This window comes from Eleginops maclovinus, chromosome 16 (assembly GCF_036324505.1).
Source record: "Eleginops maclovinus isolate JMC-PN-2008 ecotype Puerto Natales chromosome 16, JC_Emac_rtc_rv5, whole genome shotgun sequence".
In the NCBI taxonomy this organism is placed as follows: domain Eukaryota; kingdom Metazoa; phylum Chordata; class Actinopteri; order Perciformes; family Eleginopidae; genus Eleginops; species Eleginops maclovinus.
In genome coordinates, this window is record NC_086364.1 from 23,093,114 (window position 1) to 23,112,928 (window position 19,815).

Genomic DNA, 19,815 nt, shown 5'->3' on the forward strand with positions numbered 1-19,815 from the left:
GAGTGGAATGATTGCCGGTGGTATTTGATCATGAATAGAATAAAAGCTAAAACCATGAGTCATGATCCTCCTAATCCATGCGTTGACAAATTCATAAATGCATTTGCTAGAAAGGTCGTACTGATTTATTGGTCAGAAGCCTCTGCCAGGGGTGATAAACTCCCGTAAAGCTGAGACTTCCCCGACAGCCAAACATGCACAGAGGCCATCTGGCAGCGGCAGCTTGAAACCAAAGATGCTGCGAGCTGTATTCCTTCTGCAGATTTCTGCCTCTGACCTCGTTCTGTATGCTGTATTTAACCTTCACTTGACCTGTGAGATTTTGTTCCCTGAGAAAAATCTCCATCATCTATCAGTCGATTGAGGCAAAGATAATAAATACCAACTACTTAGATAATCGCTTCATAATGGTTAAAGTGCAGGGGAGACGGAGATTTCTAACTTTATCCTATTATACGGAATATCTTTTGGCAAAACAAGACATTTAAAGCCTTCTCCCTGAACTTTGAGAAACTGAGATTTTGTTTACTATTTTAAGGCAAATCAATTGAGAAAAAATAACCATCAGAACAAAGGTTACAGAAAATAAACATTAAAGACCCATAGAGAGGTGCAGTGATGGCGTACTGTTGTAGACTGACCCATAAGTTAGCAACACAAGGGCTCTGCGGATTATTGCAGAAAATTACCGTTTTGTTCTCATAAAATACATCAGTGGTTGCTAAGAAGTGTCTGAATGTTACCACTAAACGTCATTACGCCCAACATTAGCCGCCTTTAGCTTAGCGGTGGAGACGTGAAGTCATGTGACCGTGCTGTAGTTCCTTTATAGCCCTACATTAGCCGCCTTTAGCTTAGCGGTGGAGACTTGAAGTCATGTGACCGTGCTGTAGTTCCTTTATAGCCCAACATTAGCCGCCTTTAGCTTAGCGGTGGAGACTTGAAGTCATGTGACCGTGCTGTAGTTCTTTTATAGCCCAACATTAGCCGCCTTTAGCTTAGCGGTGGAGACTTGAAGTCATGTGACCGTGCTGTAGTTCCTTTATAGCCCAACGTTAGCCGCCTTTAGCTTAGCGGTGGTGACGTGAAGTCATGTGACCGTGCTGTAGTTCTTTTATAGCCCAACGTTAGCCACCTTTAGCTTAGCGGTGGTGACGTGAAGTCATGTGACCGTGCTGTAGTTCCTTTATAGCCCAACGTTAGCCACCTTTAGCTTAGCGGTGGAGACTTGAAGTCATGTGACCGTGCTGTAGTTCCTTTATAGCCCAACATTAGCCACCTTTAGCTTAGCGGTGGTGACGTGAAGTCATGTGACCGTGCTGTAGTTCCTTTATAGCCCAACATTAGCCTCCTTTAGCTTAGCGCTGGAGACGTGAAGTCATGTGACCGTGCTGTAGTTCCTTTATAGCCCAACATTAGCCTCCTTTAGCTTAGCGCTGGAGACGTGAAGTCATGTGACCGTGCTGTAGTTCCTTTATAGCCCAACATTAGCCGCCTTTAGCTTAGCGGGGGTGACGTGAAGTCATGTGACCGTGCTGTAGTTCCTTTATAGCCCAACATTAGCCTCCTTTAGCTTAGCGGGGGTGACGTGAAGTCATGTGACCGTGCTGTAGTTCCTTTATAGCCCAACATTAGCCTCCTTTAGCTTAGCGGTGGGGACGTGAAGTCATGTGACCGTGCTGTAGTTCCTTTATAGCCCAACATTAGCCTCCTTTAGCTTAGCGGTGGGGACGTGAAGTCATGTGACCGTGCTGTAGTTCCTTTATAGCCCAACATTGGCCTCCTTTAGCTTAGCGGTGGGGACGTGAAGTCATGTGACCGTGCTGTAGTTCCTCTATAGTTAGATTTTTACTTCAGAAATCATAAGGTGGTGTTAGTATGTGGAGATTATCCCGCTGAACTAAATGTGTAAATATCAGAAACGTTTTTTGCCACAGAGATTATTTTCTGCAAAATCCAATGAAGAAATCTCATTGAACCAGGGAAATGCTGCCTTCAGGGTCAAGCTACAAGAATACGTCATCACTGTACTTTTTAATTGGTGCACTGTGTCATTAATGAGGTGACACTAAGTTTGTCCTTCAGTGAGAGGGAGCTGCTCACCGGCACGTCAATGGATTAACGGTGCCATGGATTAAAGCTGCATTCAACAGCGCACGTCTTCACACTGGCTGTCCTCCAGAGGGACAACACAGAAGACATCATGAGGAATATTACACCACAGAAATCCAAAGACCTTTTATTTCATTAATTATCATCTTGAAGTATTCAAGGGAAAGTGGGATTAGATAAACCCTTCATTTTGTGCATCTACAAGACTTATATGTTATGTCAAAAACATTGATTTTTCATCGTCTAAACAGTACAGATGTTATATTGGATTTGTGAAACTGCAAAAAAACCCTCAGAATGCAAAGTGTGGATGTGCAGACTGACTGAAGTCCTCAGAAGTTTACGATAGTTAAAGCCCCCTAATGGAGATAAAGGTCTCTGACGTCAGTTCCATAGTTCATGAAGGTGCTAATCAGCACAGCTTACTGTGCGAATGTAACACACATGCAACACAACATCAGTGAGTCAACACACTCCTCCTCTTAGTGAGAAACACAGGGGCCTGAGGTGTCCTGCCACCTACAAAATGTCCGTTAAATACGTATAAACTCAGGAAAGACTCAAAATGACTAAAAAGAGATAGAAAGTGAGTGCGAAAAGACTCAAAGACTCAGAAAGAAACTATAAAACAACCACACAGACATCCAGTATTACCATTAAACCACTCCAACAACCACACAGACATCCAGTATTACCATTAAACCACTCTAACAACCACACAGACATCCAGTATTACCATTAAACCACTCCAACAACCACACAGACATCCAGTATTACCATTAAACCACTCCAACAACCACACAGACATCCAGTATTACCATTAAACCACTCCAACAACCACACAGACATCCAGTATTACCATTAAACCACTCCAACAACCACACAGACACTAAAGCAGCCACACATACACAGAACACATCACATGGCAGCACTGTACATTCTTGTTTTTATTGCACAAAGATTGAATTCAACACAGTTTGAGGGACAAAACAACCAAAGGAGAACTGTAAAAAGGCTAAAATATGGAGAAATGTTTACATTATTTGGGGAAAAGACCCAAACCTTGTTGAGTTAGTATGAAAGAAATGGATGATGTTGTAGAGCTTCTTGTGGTTCCTCATTGTGGGTTTTTTCCATTTGTTTTTATTTCTTGGGTGGCTTAAACATTTGTACCTGTCTTTTGCTGGAAAAAAAAGGCCAGTAAATATATTTGTCAAAAGAAAAACATGTAAAAAAGGGAGTAGCTAACTCACTGTTAAATACCCATTAACAAATGCACACGTCCGTTTACGTATCTGGGATTTATTCATGAATGTAGAAGTCTTTTGCTTGGAAAAACAAAATGCCAATAAGTATATTTGTTTAAAAGAAAAAGACTAAAACAGTGTGGATGAATCTGCCTGAGCAGCCGGGTCATACGTCCAGCGGCTCCTCGGCGTCCGGTTTCAGCACGGTCAGCGGGCTCTGCGGGAACCGGATGGCCTCGCTGTTGCGCCGCATGTAGGCGTGTCCACTTATCGGGCACCACATCTCCGTGAAGCTCATGCTGGCCACGGTGATGGCACAGCGGCCCAGCACCTTCAAAGTTCAAAGTTCAAAAGCTTTATTGACAGGACTCTATCTGTCTGTCTGTCTGTCTGTCTGTCTGTCTGTCTGTCTGTCTGTCTGTCTGTCTGTCTGTCTGTCTGTCTGTCTGTCTGTCTGTCTGTCTGTCTGTCTGTCTGTCTGTCTGTCTGTCCGTCCGTCCGTCCGTCCGTCCGTCCGTCCGTCCGTCCGTCCATCCATCCATCCATCCATCCATCCATCCATCCATCCATCCATCCATCCATCCATCCATCCATCCATCTAGCGGTTTTCTCGGTGTACCTTGAATCCGCACTTCCGGTAGAAGGGGATGAGGAAGTCCTCGCACATGAGCACAGGCGCGGCGCACCTGCGGCAGGCAGCGCAGGTACTGCAGGTAGCGCCACAGCAGCACCGGCCCTTTGCCCTGCTGCCGGAAGGTGCGGTGCACGGCCAGGATGTGGATGTGCACGGTGGAGCCGCGGGGCTTATGGAGGGTCAGCGCGTCCTGCAGACAGTGGAGGAGGAAATCATTTAGAGGAGTTAAAGTACTGTAGTGCCCAATGTTCCCTGCTTCCCCATTGTCCTATGTTCATCATGTAAGATGTCCTTGGGTGTTATGGAAGGTGCCTAGAAATAGATACTGTTTTATAAGTAAAGGTCCTGCATTGAGAAAGGCACTTAAGTAGAAGTGTTTAAGGTGTAAATACTGCTCTTTCTGCAGGAAAATATCCTCTATATGTGGTTTATTATTGATATTGTTGCATCAAGTAGTATTTTACTTTAGTAGGCAAAAACAAGTGATGCTACACAAACTATTCATGTTTAAGACTTTATTTTTTAGCATTTTTTTTGTAGATTGGATCATTTGATTTTCATATTTTATCAGCACAAAAATGTCAAAAATATAAACTAAGAATCAGGTTTCTTGCTTTGGTGTATAATGGTGCATATCTAGTTACAGAAAGAGGAATTCAGGTGTAAAAAAAGAGCAAATTAAGAACTAATATAAGTATGTTCTTACAAAAAAAATAACTATGAAAGAGTTCTGATGAATAATGTGAAGGGTGTCTCACTGTAGTGAGTCTGTCCTTGTCCCACAGAGAGCCGATGATAAACGCCACCAGCCGGCCCTCCTCTATCCAGCCCATCGACAGCTCCGGACACAGAGAGAGGAAGTGACGCACCTCATCCAGGTGGAGAGGACACTCACCAGACACAGAGATAAAGGCTAAGAGAGGAGAGAGAGCGAGAGAGAGAGAGAGAGAGAGAGAGAGAGAGAGAGAGAGAAACAACGCGTAAACAAATGGCACGACTTTTACGCACGCTAGATTGCCCATTAAATATAAAAGTAATCGTACAGTATAACAAAAATTATAATATAATAAGTCCTAGTATAGTGTGTAAAAGACAGAAAAAGTCACGGTGTATTGTATCAAAAAGTCAAATAGTATCTTTGGAAATAGGTTTGGTGAAGTTTGGCCAAAAAGATGCAAAAATCATGAATAAAAAGCACTATTGGCACGACTTTTACGCACGCTGAAGCAAGCTCAAATCACCCATTAAACATTACACATGTCATATTCAACATATTCATGTATATGTAGTAGAACAGCTGACCAATGTAAATACAAAAGGTGACACAAAAGGCACGTCGATGCCACACTTGGTTTTACGCACAGACGCTACACCGCTTCCTTTGCCTTCACAGCGGATGTCTGCCTCACCATATCCCGGAGAAGAGTGCGCACTCACCTTCTCGCTCGATTTCAAACACGCTGATGGCATCCTGCGCGTTCAGAGGCCGCACTTCGCTGGCAGGAAGCGTGTGTCTCCTCTGGATTCCGGGGGAAACGGAAGGCTGCATCGGTTTGATAAAAGGCTGCGCGCCAACTACGGACATCACAGGATCCACTCTCTCCTCCTTTCTTCTCTGGTCTTCTTCTCCTCTGTCAGACCCTGGGAGGAAAGCAGGATGGGGGTGGGGGGTTAGTATTTATAGGAACCTCCTCCACTGTCAGCCACAAGCTCATCTGCATCTCAATGTTGGATGTCAGTGAACGAGGGAAGGTCGCTGTCCATTTACTGAACTCTGCAATTACCTGGCTCCTTTGTTGGTGGACACATGATGACACATTACCCATGAATCACCACTAATGTGTGTTTGAGCAGTTGTCCACGTGTGTTTACAGAAGCACTTTGTCCAAAATGTCTGGGACAATGTCCCCAGACCACTTCAATGTGGATATTTTACTTGAACTTCTTCTGATTGAACAAATACTTATACTTTATTTTTCATTTTAAAGTCTTATATTACTTTAAATATTTAGTGTTCAGTTTTATTATACATGTTGTATTCTTTTGCACATGGTTACTTAATGTTTGTATAAATATTTGGGTCTATTATATTATATTCTTCCCTACACATTTCTACTTCAACTTCTTTTGAACTTAATTTCATTCATTATTATTTGTATTTCATTTGATCTTATTTATTGCACATTTCTGATTAAAGTTATTATATTTATAAGAACATTTTAATGATTATTGAGTTGATCCTTTTTGGCTCATGTTTCACTTAACTTTGAACGTTAGTATATCTTATTCTATCTCATCTTAAAATGTAATTTCTTTTGATCTTTTTATTATTTTTAAATGAAGCAGCCGTCACGAAACACATTTTTAAAAAATAAATAAATACAATATTCTGGTAATGAAAGCACCACTGCCTCCCAGTATAGAGTAACAACCTTTCCACACTGAAGTTTCCGACACTTACCTGGTGATGGTTCTCCGGCGCTCCTTCTCCTCGGACGCCTCTCCTCATTATGAAGTGATTATGAATATCCCATGATGAGGGATTACTGACGTTAATGACGCATTACAGACACTTCGTCTCCCCGGGGACAGAGCTCCACACGTTCATATCGCTGTGGGTTTTAGAGAAAGGTAACTCGGTGTGTATTGGGAACATTACCTTAATATATAATATTGTTTTTAACACTTTAATCGAAAAGTATCAAAAGTCAAACTTCTATTTCTGCACCAAAAGAAGCGGGGTTTCATTGTTTTATGGCCATTGTGTTGTCATCCGTCAGAATAGTCGGTTGTAAGATTTGAAAAATAAACCTCATAGTAAAAATATGTTTAGAAAAAGATTCATACCTTAATATGTCGAAACATATTTCCATTAACCTTCCTTTTCTCCTCGCGGCAAATTTGACACGTTCCCAAATGTTTTTGTGTCGGGTTTAGGCCTACTTTATGTTTGTGCCAGAAAAATAACATGTTTGCTTTTATATTTCGTTCCTCCACGAGAGAAGAAGAGCGATCACTTTCAATAGATTTGGGGTTTATTTAAATAAAATCAGTCAACATTTATTATTTTTTAAACTAAATAATGTGGTTGGATTTTGGAGCTACATTAAGCAGCTCCTCAAAGGCGTTCTCTTTAACCAATCACATTTCACCTCAATCTCCAGCAGCCAATCAGCGTGCAGCAGTACAAACTTCTCCTGCAGTCAGCTGTGATTCCACCTCCACCTCGTCCGACTCCCGTGACGTCATCACATCCTACTCTCGGGAGAGCTAATCCACAGACCTCATCTCACCTCCTCTTCAAATCCAGATCTTCAGCATCACCGCCAGTGTCAATAAATGTTCTTTAAACAAGAAAAACGAAGTCTTTCCTGATTGAAATGAGGTCTATTTAGCACAAATGTCCAAAAGAAGAGTTAAACTTCAGGTAACAGGTAGGAATAAAGTCGCCTTGAAAGGTGTCACATAGATGTGAGTGATTACTTATACACTTTATGCTTTATAAACAAACCTGGAGGACAAATGTTGGTATAAGTCATGGTATAGGAAGCTTACCATAAAGCTGAAGCATGCTCTTCTTCAGTGTTTGAAATGTGAGGTTGCTAAAAAACAATGTGCCGACTGATACATCCATGACACAGTCCAGTCAGTAGGGGCTTGGACTGGGAACCGTAGGGTCGCCGGTTCAAGTCCCCACACAGACTTGACAATATGGAAGGTGGACTGCTACTTGGAGAGGTCCCAGTTCACCTCCTAGGCCCTGCTGTGGTGTCCTTGAGCAAGGCACCGGACACCTCCAATCCCCCCTCCCCATTGCCCACGATAGCTGGGTTAAATCTCCACCAATTTCACTGTGTGTGCTCTGCTGTGTGTGACTAATAAGTCTGAGTGTAAACAGGTGATCAATAAACACAGAGGGAGTGAAGGGGCTCCACAGACTTTAATGCATCATATAGTTCCTATAACTCTCTCACTGTACATGTCCTGATGACGAGCAGACAGTCGATCACTGTGCAATACGAAGGGAGTCCTGGATACAATCGCAGATATAAATACACTTCATGTCTATTGGACTGTTTATTGTTATCTTAATAACTCAAAAAGTATAAAAGTTATCCATAAGAAAAGTCTAGCACCCGTCTAAAGAGTCATGGTGTGAGCGCTTCAGCGGGTAGCACACGTATGAAAACACCTCAGGCATGGTTCAAAGGGAGGGGGAAAGGCACAGAAGAAGCAGAAGAAGAAGAAAGGCTTTCAGCACTCCTAATAATTACAAGTCAACGCGGACCTACTGTCAGGACAGAAGAAGCTCACGGTCACATTTCATATTCAGAATGCAAGCAGACACTACCGTAGGACTGGAAAAATACTGTTCAGTTACTGAAACTACGCTGTTAGACGGACAGACTGTGTGTATGTATTGTAAATTGATGCAAAAATAGTCAGAAAGTCGTTCGCTTTCATCACTTTCATTAATGCCATGCTACTATCTTAGCATTGAGAAGCGTACAGCTAACACTGGTCCAACGCAGGATCCTCCTCCACACTCAGCTTCTCCTCTCCGCACCAAGGGTCGGGAATAGTTCAATGCATTATGGGAGATTCTGTGCTATGGCTCAAGGGGGTAATACGCTGATTTGCAAGTGGTTCAATCCCACCCCCTGCAGACATCATGTCAAAGTGTCCTCAGGCATGATGTATTTATTCTTGGGCAGATACATGTTATTGAGCTGATGCCTTTATCCAAAGCAATTTACGTACACTTCAATTGATCTATGCTGTGAGGTCCCAAAAAGTCACTGTTTGGTATGTGGAGAAAATTGGAAAACAATTCTTAGTATAGGATGTGGAAAAATACAAAAAAAAGTCAGTTTATGTCGATTTAAATTTAAAAATGATTTAAAATGAAAAAAAATGTAAATGTTTTTTTGTTTTTTAAAGGATTTAATATTTAAAAAATGGTCGAATTATTTAAATTTGTTTTACATTATGCAGTTAAGTTTGTGGAAAAAGGGTATTAAGTATTGAATGTAAAAAATAAAAATAATATTGTAAATTGAAAATATGAAAAACTGTATAAAAAAGGATTTCATTTTTTAATAGTTTGTCCGAATTCTCAAAAAAAATCATAGTTTTGTTTGTCGCCGAGAAATGGAAAAAAACTATAGAACAGTTTGTGGAAAAAAATGGAATAAGTCGTAAGTAAAAAATTAAAGTCATAGATCAGTACATTAAACGAATAAATATGGAAAAAAAATTGTAGAAAAGGATAAAAAAAATATGACAAAAACAATAAAAATATGATGGTACAGTACGTCAAACATTTGGAAAAAGCCAAAGTTAATTTAGATTAAAAATGTTTAAAAAATGGTTTAATACGTCCAATTATTTTAAACAACTTTGCAGTTTAGTATGTGGAAAAAAAGTTTAAAAATAAATTAGCAAAATGTATTAATTGAGAGTATTGAACGTAAAAAATAATATTGTAAATTGTTAAATTTCTATTTCATTTTTTAAATGTATAGTTTAGTTTGTCGGAATTCTTTAAAAAAATCATAGTTTTGTTTGTCGCCGCCACTATGTGGAAAACATTTGAATAAGTCATAATATAGTGAGTAAAACCAAAGAAAGATGAGTACGTTGAACGAATAAATATGAAAGAAATTGTAGAAAAGAAAGAAATCATAGTATTTTAATGTGCGTCAGAAAGGTGGTCTACCAATCAGAGGGTCAGCGGTTGGACCCCAAACTGCCTACATAGGTCTGCAGTAAGTGTATGTAAGTCACTTTGGATGAGCAGCTAAATATCATCATGTCATATATTACAGCCCTGCAGCGTGGGGGGAGGGGGGGGGGTGGGTTAGGCAGAGTCGTGCTTCTTAATGTGGGGTGGGTTCAGAGAGCGTCGAGGGGTCCCACTGCTGGTGTGTCTCCTGGCATGATGGGAGCCAGCAGACCTGAAGCTGGGAGTGTTTCTGGAGACGGTCGAGGCGTCTACTCGGGCTGCGGCGCTGGCGTCTCGTTGGCGTTGCTGTCGGTGATTTTGTTTTCCAGCTCGTCGTCGGACAGCAGGTCCAAGGACGTTCCCTCCACCTGAAGGGGGCGTCTGCCGGGGCGGCTGGAGGAGAAGCTGATGGGGCCGCCACGCCTGCAGGAGGAGGAGGAGGAGGAGGAGGAGGAGGAGATAAAACACATTTATAAAGTTACAGCGATAAGAATAGTTACATTAAACGCAGCGGCCAAACACCTACCTTGCACTATCGGTTTAGAAGGCTGGGAATCAGAAAAGAATAACCTAAAATGTTTTATTGAGTATTTCCTTTGTATTATTGTCATCATTATTTTGTTGAATGTATTTATTTGTTCCTTATTTTATTCAGTTGTTTTATTTATATGTATTTTTATGATCATTTATTTATCTATCTTTCTGTGGGATGTTTCAAAAAGTTTCAAAATGAATAAAAAGTGATAGTACTGAATGTAATAAATAAAAGTCATTATCTTGTAAATTGTTAATATTAAAAACTGTTTAATATAGTGTCATTTTTTAAATTGATTATATAGTTTGTCGGGATCCTTAAAAATCAAATCATAGTTTTGTATGTCGCCGAAAAAATGGAAAAAAAGTGTAGAACAGTAATAAGTCCTAATATAGTAAGGAAACAAAAACTCACTGATTAGAAAAAAAGCAGCGGCCAAAACAAAAGTCTTCAGCCTCGATTTGACAGTAGTAAGAGTTGCAGCGGCCCTGCAGGATTCTAGTCTGCTCCAGATGTGTGGAGCGTAATGACTGTCTCCTGCTCACGTACCTGAGGCGGTTCTTCAGAGTGTGCACCTCGCGGCTCAGCCCCTCGCTGGCCTCCGTGGCGTCGTCCAGCTCTCTCTGCAGCTTCCTGCGGGAGGCGTTGGCCCTCGTGGCCTCCTCCTCTGCCTCCTCCAGCTGCCTCTTCAGCTGCTTCATCCGAGAGCCCGCCTTCTCCACCTGCACACAAAACACGATCAAAGTGAGCATTTTGCAGCAGCGTGGTTCAGATATTGGGAGGAGAAGTGTCGGACATACTTGTTCTTTGAACTGGTCAGCGTGGCGACGCTCGTCCTCCACCTGCATGCAGATCTCCTTCAGCTTCTTCTCCGTCCGCCTCACCGTCTTATTGGCTGCTGCTCGCTCCCTGCAGAGGAGAGAGCAGAGGAAATAAATGTGAATGAATCCCTCTCACGTCAGAGCCCGGTTGATATATCCTGAGCTGTGATTGGACGCTCACTTGGCCTCCTGCTCCAGCTGCTCCTCCAGCTGTGCGATCTTGGCCTCCAGCGCGGTGATGGAGGCCTTGAAGCGGTTCTTCACGGCGCCCTCCAGCTCGCCCAGTTTGGCCCTCAGTTCTTTGTTCTGGCGCTCCAGCTGCTGCCGGGCGTTCTCGCTCTTCTGCGCCGCGCTGCGCTCCGCACTCAGCTCCGTGGTCAGGGTGTCCACCTGAGGGGGGATGGGGGGGGGGGGAGGGAACACAGCATTTAAACTAAATCCACGTCTTCTCTCCAGAGGGAGTTTCTCTCCCCCACACTGCTGGTTAATAATATGACTATTCACAGTATTATTTCCCCCCACCTGCATGTTGGTCTTCCTGAAGCGGTCATTGAGCAGCTCCATGTTGCCCTGCTCCTCCTCCAGCTCCTCCTCCAGCTGAGCGATGCGAGCATCCAGCCTCCTCTTCTCATCCATCAGAGCAGACCTGACACACAAAGATAAAAAAAGAGCACTTAGCTGCATGTGAGGGTCCAAGATATCATCACAAAAGGTTTCTGATTTGTTTTGGTGAATCAATGCTAGTTTTGGTGTGAGGCAGTCAGGGTGTGAGGAGTTGTTGTTGTTTGGTGGATTACTCACTTTCCAGAGGTGCTGTTTGAGATCTCATCCTGCAGCTCATCTCGTTCCTGCTCTGCGTGACGTCGACCTCTCTCTGACGCTGCCAGGTCCTGCAGAGAAAGTTCAAAGGTTAACTACAAATACTTATAGACTGGTGCAGGGAAGACCACCGCTAAGCTAAAGGCGGCTAACGTTGGGCTATAAAGGAACTACAGCACGGTCACATGACTTCACGTCTCCACCGCTAAGCTAAAGGAGGCTAATGTTGGGCTATAAAGGAACTACAGCACGGTCACATGACTTCAGGTCACCACCGCTAAGCTAAAGGCGGCTAATGTTGGGCTATAAAGGAACTACAGCACGGTCACATGACTTCACGTCTCCACCGCTAAGCTAAAGGAGGCTAATGTTGGGCTATAAAGGAACTACAGCACGGTCACATGACTTCACGTCTCCACCGCTAAGCTAAAGGTGGCTAATGTTGGCTGTGATGACGTTTAGTCGTCTCATTCAGACACTTTACATTCGGCTGTGGGGTATTTACTGACGTATTTTAAACCTCACTCTGAAATGTTATAGAGTAAACAGACCTCATGGAGCTGAACGATCTCAGCCTCCAGACTCTTGAGCTTCTTCTCGTTTTCCTTGGATAAGGCGAAGATATCATCTCTGGAAGCTCGGGCGTCTTCCAGCTCTCTCTGGTAGTCCTTCATCTGGGCCTGAAGGAGGGGAAACATGGCTGTAGTGCTTCCATTGGGAGTGGTTTTTAAACATGAATGATTAGTGAGTGTTTAATGTTACCTGTAACTTGCGCAGCTGCTTGATGGCTTCGTCTCGGCCCTTGTTGGCTCCCTCGATGTGACCCTCGATGTCCTTCAGATCCATCTCCAGCTTCTTCTTAGCCGCCACAGCCAGAGCTCTCTGCTTCCTCTCGTCCTCCAACTCCGTCTCCATCTCCCGCACCTGAGGAGGGAGTCAGATTAAAAATTAAAAACTCAGGTAGCTTTATCTGTATTTGTCATGGCGAGTTTCAGTGGTACATTTGAAAGAGACCGAGGAGAGTTTTAAGGTGTTAAACCAACGCAGCGGAGTGTCTCTGCACCTGTTTGACGAGCGCCCTCTTCTTCTCGTCGTTCTGGTCGTCGCGGCCCTGCAGGTCCCTCTCGTACTGAGCCTTCATGGCCTGCATGTTGACCTCCAGACGCAGCTTGGCGTCCTCGGTGCCCTGCAGCTCGTCCTCCAGCTCCTCCAGCTGTGTCTTCATCTCCTCCAGCTGCTGCTCCAGAGTCCGCTTCGACTTCTCCAGCTCGTGCACCTGAGGGGGAGGAGGAGGAGGAGATGGATTTGACTAACTCATGGTAACATTGTGTCATGAAGAGTCTTTATTGACAAAAATGCAAACAAATTCTTGATAAGAGACCGGAACATTTCCATCGCTGCCTGTTACAAATTGTCCCAAAAAACACTCACGTTCTTGCCCACGTCGTCCTTGGAGCTCATCAGATCCTCCATTTCTGCGCGGAGCTGCTTGTTGACTCTCTCCAGCTCCTCCTTGGCCTCCAGCGCCTCGTCCAGAGCCCGCGTCATGGACAGAGCTTTGGTCTCCTTCTCACGGGCCTCGGCCTCCGCCCGGTCTCGCTCCTCAGCGTAACGACAAGAGATGCTCTTCTCCTCGGCCAGCAGCTGCAGACAGCGGTGTAAATGTTTTACTAGTATTCCTACACTCTGGTACCTCTACTTTTACTCAAGTACAAGATCTGAGTACTCCTCCCACCTCTGGCTAATTCCATCAGAATATCCCTAAAAAAAGAGGGGGCTCTGACCTGGTCAAACTTCTTCTGCTTCTTCTCCAGGCTGGACACGATCTGCCTCTGGTGGTCCAGGTCCACGGTCAGATCATCTAGCTCCTGCTGCAGACGGGTCTTTGTCTTCTCCATCTTCTCGAAGCCGATGGTCTTCTCCTCCAGACGCTGGCCGGCCAGCTCCAGGTCTTTCTGCAGCCTCTTCTTCGTCTCCTCCAGACCCTCGATGGTCCCCACGTCGTCCTCCAGCTTCTTCTTGCTCTCTGACAGCTAGAGAAAGAGCAGAGTTTAGAATAAAAAACCTTATTTATTACTTATATTTTGAAATCCATTTAAACTATAATACATAAAATAATAATAAATGAACTAATACGAAGAAAAACCAAGAAAAAAAAGGAGGAATAATAATAAATAAAAATATGGTAAAAATATAAAAAATATGCAAAATAAACAAATCTGTAAAAACAAATAAAAATAATACAATTAATACTGATAATAATGAATATAAAATAACAATAAAAAATATGTAAAAGTATGATAAAAAAAAAAATTAAAGAAAATAATCAAATAAAATAAATAATAAAAATCTGGTCAAAATATAAAAAATAAATACAAATTTTAAACAATAAACAAATCAGGAAAAACTAATAAAAACAATACAAATAAAGCAATTAATACTAATAATAATGAAAATAAAATAACAGTAAAAAAATCTGTAAAAATCTGATATAATAAAATAATAATAAAAAACTCAGCTTTTATTTTATTATTTGATATATTGTGTAATTTCTCATGTATAAAACAGCTGTTTGTTTATTATCTATTATATTTTGAACTCATATGCCTTGTTGACATGCTGCTGCAGTATTGTCTGAATCTGGTGTACCTGAGCCTGCACGCTGAGCATCTGTTTCTCCAGGTTCTTGCGCGCCTCCTCGTCCTCCTCCTGCTGCTCCTGCAGAGCGCTCTTCTCCTCCTCCAGCTGCCGGATACGGCCGCTGAGGTTCAGCTTCTGACGCGTCTCCTCCTGCAGCAGCTCCTGGAGATAAACGTATGCACTTCCAGTCAGATTCAGATAGAGAGGGTGCATAAAGCGTGGTGTGATGATGCTGGGTTTCCCACCTGAGTGTCCTGCAGCTGACTCTCCAGTCCGGCTACGTCTTTGGCCATCTTGATCCCCTTTCTCTCTGAGTCCTCCAGAACAGCGGACACGTTGTCCAGCTCCGTCTGTAAACACAGATTTAATTGGGTTTTCAATTATGATATTGGAGGGATTGATCACAGGTTAACCATATGTTTGTTTTTAAAACAAACAAATATAAATGAGCACTTTAGCAATCAGGTATGTTTACACAAAAACACAACACACTTAAAGTACAAGTACCTCAAAATGTATTTCAATTTAAATGTTTACCTGCAGTGTGTGTTTACCTGTAGTTACTGATGTGTTTACCGTACCTGTAGTGTTTACCTGTAGTTACTGATGTGTTTACCTGTAGTTACTGATGTGTTTACCTGTAGTTACTGATGTGTTTACCTGTAGTTACTGATGTGTTTACCTGTAGTTACTGATGTGTTTACCTGTAGTTACTGATGTGTTTACCTGTAGTTACTGATGTGTTTACCTGCAGTGTGTGTTTACCTGTAGTTACTGATGTGTTTACCTGTAGTTACTGATGTGTTTACCTGTAGTGTTTACCTGTAGTTACTGATGTGTTTACCTGCAGTGTGTGTTTACCTGTAGTTACTGATGTGTTTACCTGTAGTTACTGATGTGTTTACCTGTAGTTACTGATGTGTTTACCTGTAGTGTTTACCTGTAGTTACTGATGTGTTTACCTGTAGTTACTGATGTGTTTACCTGCAGTTACTGATGTGTTTACCTGTAGTTACTGATGTGTTTACCTGTAGTTACTGATGTGTTTACCTGTAGTTACTGATGTGTTTACCTGTAGTGTTTACCTGTAGTTACTGATGTGTTTACCTGTAGTTACTGATGTGTTTACCTGTAGTTACTGATGTGTTTACCTGTAGTTACTGATGTGTTTACCTGCAGTTACTGATGTGTTTACCTGTAGTTACTGATGTGTTTACCTGTAGTGTTTACCTGTAGTTACTGATGTGTTTACCTGTAGTTACTGATGTGTTTACCTGTAGTTACTGATGTGTTTACCTGTAGTTACTGATGTGTTTACCTGCAGTTACTGATGTGTTTACCTGTAGTTACTGATGTGTTTACCTGTAGTGTTTACCTGCAGTTACTGATGTGTTTACCTGTAGTTACTGATGTGTTTACCACTGATGTGTTTACCTGTAGTTACTGATGTGTTTACCTGTAGTTACTGATGTGTTTACCTGTAGTGTTTACCTGTAGTTACTGATGTGTTTACCTGTAGTTACTGATGTGTTTACCTGTAGTTACTGATGTGTTTACCTGTAGTTACTGATGTGTTTACCTGCAGTGTGTGTTTACCTGTAGTTACTGATGTGTTTACCTGTAGTTACTGATGTGTTTACCTGTAGTTACTGATGTGTTTACCTGTAGTTACTGATGTGTTTACCTGTAGTTACTGATGTGTTTACCTGTAGTGTTTACCTGTAGTTACTGATGTGTTTACCTGTAGTTACTGATGTGTTTACCTGTAGTTACTGATGTGTTTACCTGCAGTTTGTGAGTTCTCTCGGCCAGTTCCCCCTTAGCTTTCTCCCCCTCGGTGACCCGGGCCATGAACTCCTGCAGCTGCGCCTCCAGCTTCTTCCTCTTGTGCTCCGACTCGGCCTTGGCCTGCTGCAGACCCTTCACCTCCCCCACCAGCTCCTTGTTGGCCGTCTCCTGGCTCTGCTTGGTCTTCTCCAGGTTGGCCTTGAACTGCAAGAGTGGTCAGAGGATGAGGAGATGAGGCACACTGTGTGTCGTCATGGCTGTGTGTCAATAAAGTTATTTGAATTCTGTTCTTACCCTCTTCGCCTGCTCCAGCTGTTCGGACAGCTCCTCCAGGATGGTGCCGTGTCTCTGCCTCATCTCCTGGATCTGAGCCTCATGGTTCTTCGTCTCCTCCTCTATGGTTTTCTTCAGCTCCGTCACTTCCTGCTCACGCTTCGTCCTACAGAGAGCAGGGACACCCATGAGTAATGCCCTGGAGTAGAAGCACTTTCCTCCATGGCAGACGCCCCACTGTCTCTGGTATAATGTGTAGAGTAGAGGTACCTGAGCTCCTGCTGGGCAGCGGTGGTGTCCAGCGTGTCCTCCAGCTCCGTCTTCAGCGCCTCCAGCTCCTCGCTCAGGTCCCGCTTCAGTTTCTCCGCCTTGTTTCGGGCGACCTTCTCCGACTCCAGGTCCTCCTGCAGCTCGCTCAGCTGGGCCTGCAGCTCCCGCACGTTCTTCAGAGCGTTGTTCTTCTGGCTCACCTCGTCCTCGCCTCTGTTGGAGAACACCCAAGAACATGCATGAGAATCTCAGATAAGACCAAGAGATATTTTATAAGTGCTACTTGTTTATTTTATATCTCTATGTCATGAAATAGCAAAACAAAATCTGAAGTTTGAAATGAAAATTAAAAGGAAAAAAAAGGGGAGACAAAAAGTGTGAACCTTCAAAAGAAGATGATTAGGGCCACACCAAGAAGGAGTTAGAATAACGGGAAAATAGTGGGATATTTTATAATTGAAATTTCGAAAAAAAGTCAGAAATTTGAAAAAAAAAAACTGATTTTTTAGGGAAAAGTGATCATTTTGAAGAAATTGTCGAAAAGTGTAACTTCTTTGTTTATTGGTAAACTAATATGTACATGTATTCATCTCAGTGGATGTTGCTGTTCCGCACAGACCCCACCAGGTGGCAGCAGAGACACAGGTAAGATGTTTTAAAGGACTCTCTTATTAAAGGAGCTCCATGCTTTAAAAACAGGTACATACAAACACTCAAAACAAACAAACAAACAAACAGCTGCAAAGAAACCAAAGGGAGTCTCACAGCTGCTATCAGTTATAAAATAATCACCATAATCCAGTAATTCTTAACGGACAAATGTTTCGTGAGATTGTCTTAATTTTTGTGTTTTATCTCATATCAAACACAAAGATGTTGGCATTTGGACAACCACAACAACAACAACAAACATGGACTTTGAGGTACTGTGATAAACATTTCTCACTATGTATTGTGCTTTATGGACCAAAGGAATAACCAAAAAATGAACTGCTAGTGAAAATAATTGCTTCTTCAACAAATTGACAAATCAATTACTTAAAATCCATGAAGCTAAAATGTCAGAAACAGGCCTCCTGAATGTGGAGAGTCCCTGCTTTTTCTTCGTTTTATATCATTTAAAAACAAACTTAGGAAATTTGAAATCTTGGATGAAACTTGGATCGTCATTTTCCAAACAGTTAATGGAAGAAAAGTAGCTGGGAGATTTTTAAATGCACTCTTACCAACAATAAGAGGCAAAACTACTGTAAAAGTCTGTGTGTGTTTTTACGTTGCTCTCCATATGTCTGTGTCCCGGAGCCCCATTGTCTTATGATCCGTCCCATGTGTACATTATTAAAAACACAGCAGTGATACGCTCACACATCGTAAACACATTCCCATGCAGTGAGAGTCAGAGAGTAAATACAGGCAGCGGGTCGACACGGACGAAAGCTCAGAGGCTGTTCTGTTTTATTTCACAGGACGCTCTGATCCGTCTGATATCAAGCTGGATACAAAACAGCAGGTGTGCATGTGTCTTATTTCAGCCTGATGAACGCTACGTACAGATATGCTATCCAGACTGGCGCAGAATCTCAATGACTCAACTCAAGCCAGATTTAGCAAATGTTATGTCACAATCATCGGCCCATTTCCAATTCGACCCCTACACACTCCTACATCTCTCCTGGGACATGTCTCCATGCTTTATGTTCAGAAAGCTCTTTATGTTTCTCATACTGCCTGTGCTGCAGCTCCTCTTTTCACCCTCTGTCTGAAACCAGAGCCCAGTCTGCTTGGATTGGTTAGCTGGCCGGCTCTGTTGTGATTGGTCAACCTGCTTAGAGATGTCCCGCCCCCTTAGCCTATCACGTATAATGTGTCCGAGCGCTAGCCAATAGCAGTGTTATATAGGGATGTTATTATGTTCCGGAAGTAGGGAACAAGAGGAACAGGAGGCTTAGCTTAGCACGAAGACTTGAAGGAGCTAGCCTGGCTCTGTACTAAGTTAGAAATCTCTCTCCTAACAGTACATAATCAGGATGGATGCAGACTCCCTCTCGTTTAAGAATTGAGGTTTTTTTTCACCTACCTCGCCTGCATCACCTGCTGCTCGTCCTCCTTCTTCACCAGCTGACCTTTCTGCTCTTCTAGTTGAGTCTGGAGCTCGGAGATCTGGTCCTGGAAGTCAGTCGTCTCCCCGTCCAGCTTCCTCTTTGCCTTCTCCAGCTCCTGACGGGTCTTCTCCTCCTTCTTCAGTCGCTCTGAAGTAGAGATATATGATGGTTTAAGACATGTCTTTTTCACTGAGGATCTGTGTCACGTATTGAACTTGCATCCTTTACCCTCCAGGTCGACCATCATGATCTCCTGCTTGTTCTTGATCTTGCTCAGGTTCTTGGCCTTCTCTTCCTCTTCAGCGAGCTTCGAGGTCATCTCATTGATCCGGTCGTCCAACAGCTTCTTTTCCTAAAGGAGGGAGGTATAGTTAGATTAGTATTTCTGTAGTGGACCCTGAAGGCAGCATCTCCCTGGTCAGAAAAACCCTTGACTTCCAGACGAGGAACAGGAAGGGCTAATATTATGACTCATTCCCCGGTTTTAGGACCCATTCCTGCACCTCTCTATAGCCTAAATCTCCTCACCTTTGTGAACTTGGAGGTATGGTCCTCCAGCAGCAGAATGTCCTCCTCATATTTCTTCATCTTGGACTCGGTCGTCACTTTCTCCAGCTGCAGCTTTTGCCGGGCGGCCTCCTCCTCATCCAGCTGTTCCTCCAGGTCCTACACAGAGAGGTCACCAGAACCAGAGTAGGTTATTCATCCAGAACCAGAGTACGTTATTCATCCAGAACCAGAGTACGTTATTCATCCAGAACCAGAGTACGTTATTCATCCAGAACCAGAGTACGTTATTCATCCAGAACCAGAGTAGGTTATTCATCCAGAACCAGAGTACGTTATTCA

At 43.0% G+C, this 19,815-nt stretch overlaps 2 protein-coding genes across 4 annotated transcripts in view; both read right to left on the bottom strand.

The window, feature by feature from the left end:
• Positions 1-3,071: 3,071 nt before the first annotated feature.
• Positions 3,072-6,525, bottom strand: LOC134878314 (serotonin N-acetyltransferase-like). Its single transcript, XM_063904268.1, is given in 6 exon segments — positions 3,072-3,690; positions 3,979-4,032; positions 4,034-4,183; positions 4,752-4,906; positions 5,431-5,634; positions 6,455-6,525. Coding segments are annotated over 5 exon segments (672 nt in total). The 5' UTR covers positions 5,579-5,634; positions 6,455-6,525; the 3' UTR covers positions 3,072-3,525.
• Positions 6,526-7,914: 1,389 nt separating this feature from the next.
• The window catches only part of LOC134877828 (myosin-10), a 57,598-nt gene continuing 45,697 nt past the window's right edge, over positions 7,915-19,815 (bottom strand). For all 3 annotated transcript variants that reach the window (XM_063903489.1, XM_063903488.1, XM_063903487.1), the window contains 19 exons: positions 19,495-19,632; positions 19,195-19,318; positions 18,942-19,113; positions 16,865-17,077; positions 16,616-16,760; positions 16,319-16,525; positions 14,779-14,883; positions 14,543-14,695; positions 13,678-13,926; positions 13,325-13,537; positions 12,957-13,169; positions 12,656-12,817; positions 12,445-12,573; positions 11,876-11,964; positions 11,597-11,720; positions 11,256-11,464; positions 11,054-11,162; positions 10,803-10,975; positions 7,915-10,141 (listed from right to left, as the gene is read on the bottom strand). In XM_063903489.1, the coding sequence (XP_063759559.1) occupies positions 9,988-10,141; positions 10,803-10,975; positions 11,054-11,162; positions 11,256-11,464; positions 11,597-11,720; positions 11,876-11,964; positions 12,445-12,573; positions 12,656-12,817; positions 12,957-13,169; positions 13,325-13,537; positions 13,678-13,926; positions 14,543-14,695; positions 14,779-14,883; positions 16,319-16,525; positions 16,616-16,760; positions 16,865-17,077; positions 18,942-19,113; positions 19,195-19,318; positions 19,495-19,632 (3,081 nt within the window). In that variant the 3' untranslated portion in view covers positions 7,915-9,987. The remainder of the gene's footprint in view (positions 10,142-10,802; positions 10,976-11,053; positions 11,163-11,255; positions 11,465-11,596; positions 11,721-11,875; positions 11,965-12,444; positions 12,574-12,655; positions 12,818-12,956; positions 13,170-13,324; positions 13,538-13,677; positions 13,927-14,542; positions 14,696-14,778; positions 14,884-16,318; positions 16,526-16,615; positions 16,761-16,864; positions 17,078-18,941; positions 19,114-19,194; positions 19,319-19,494; positions 19,633-19,815) is intronic.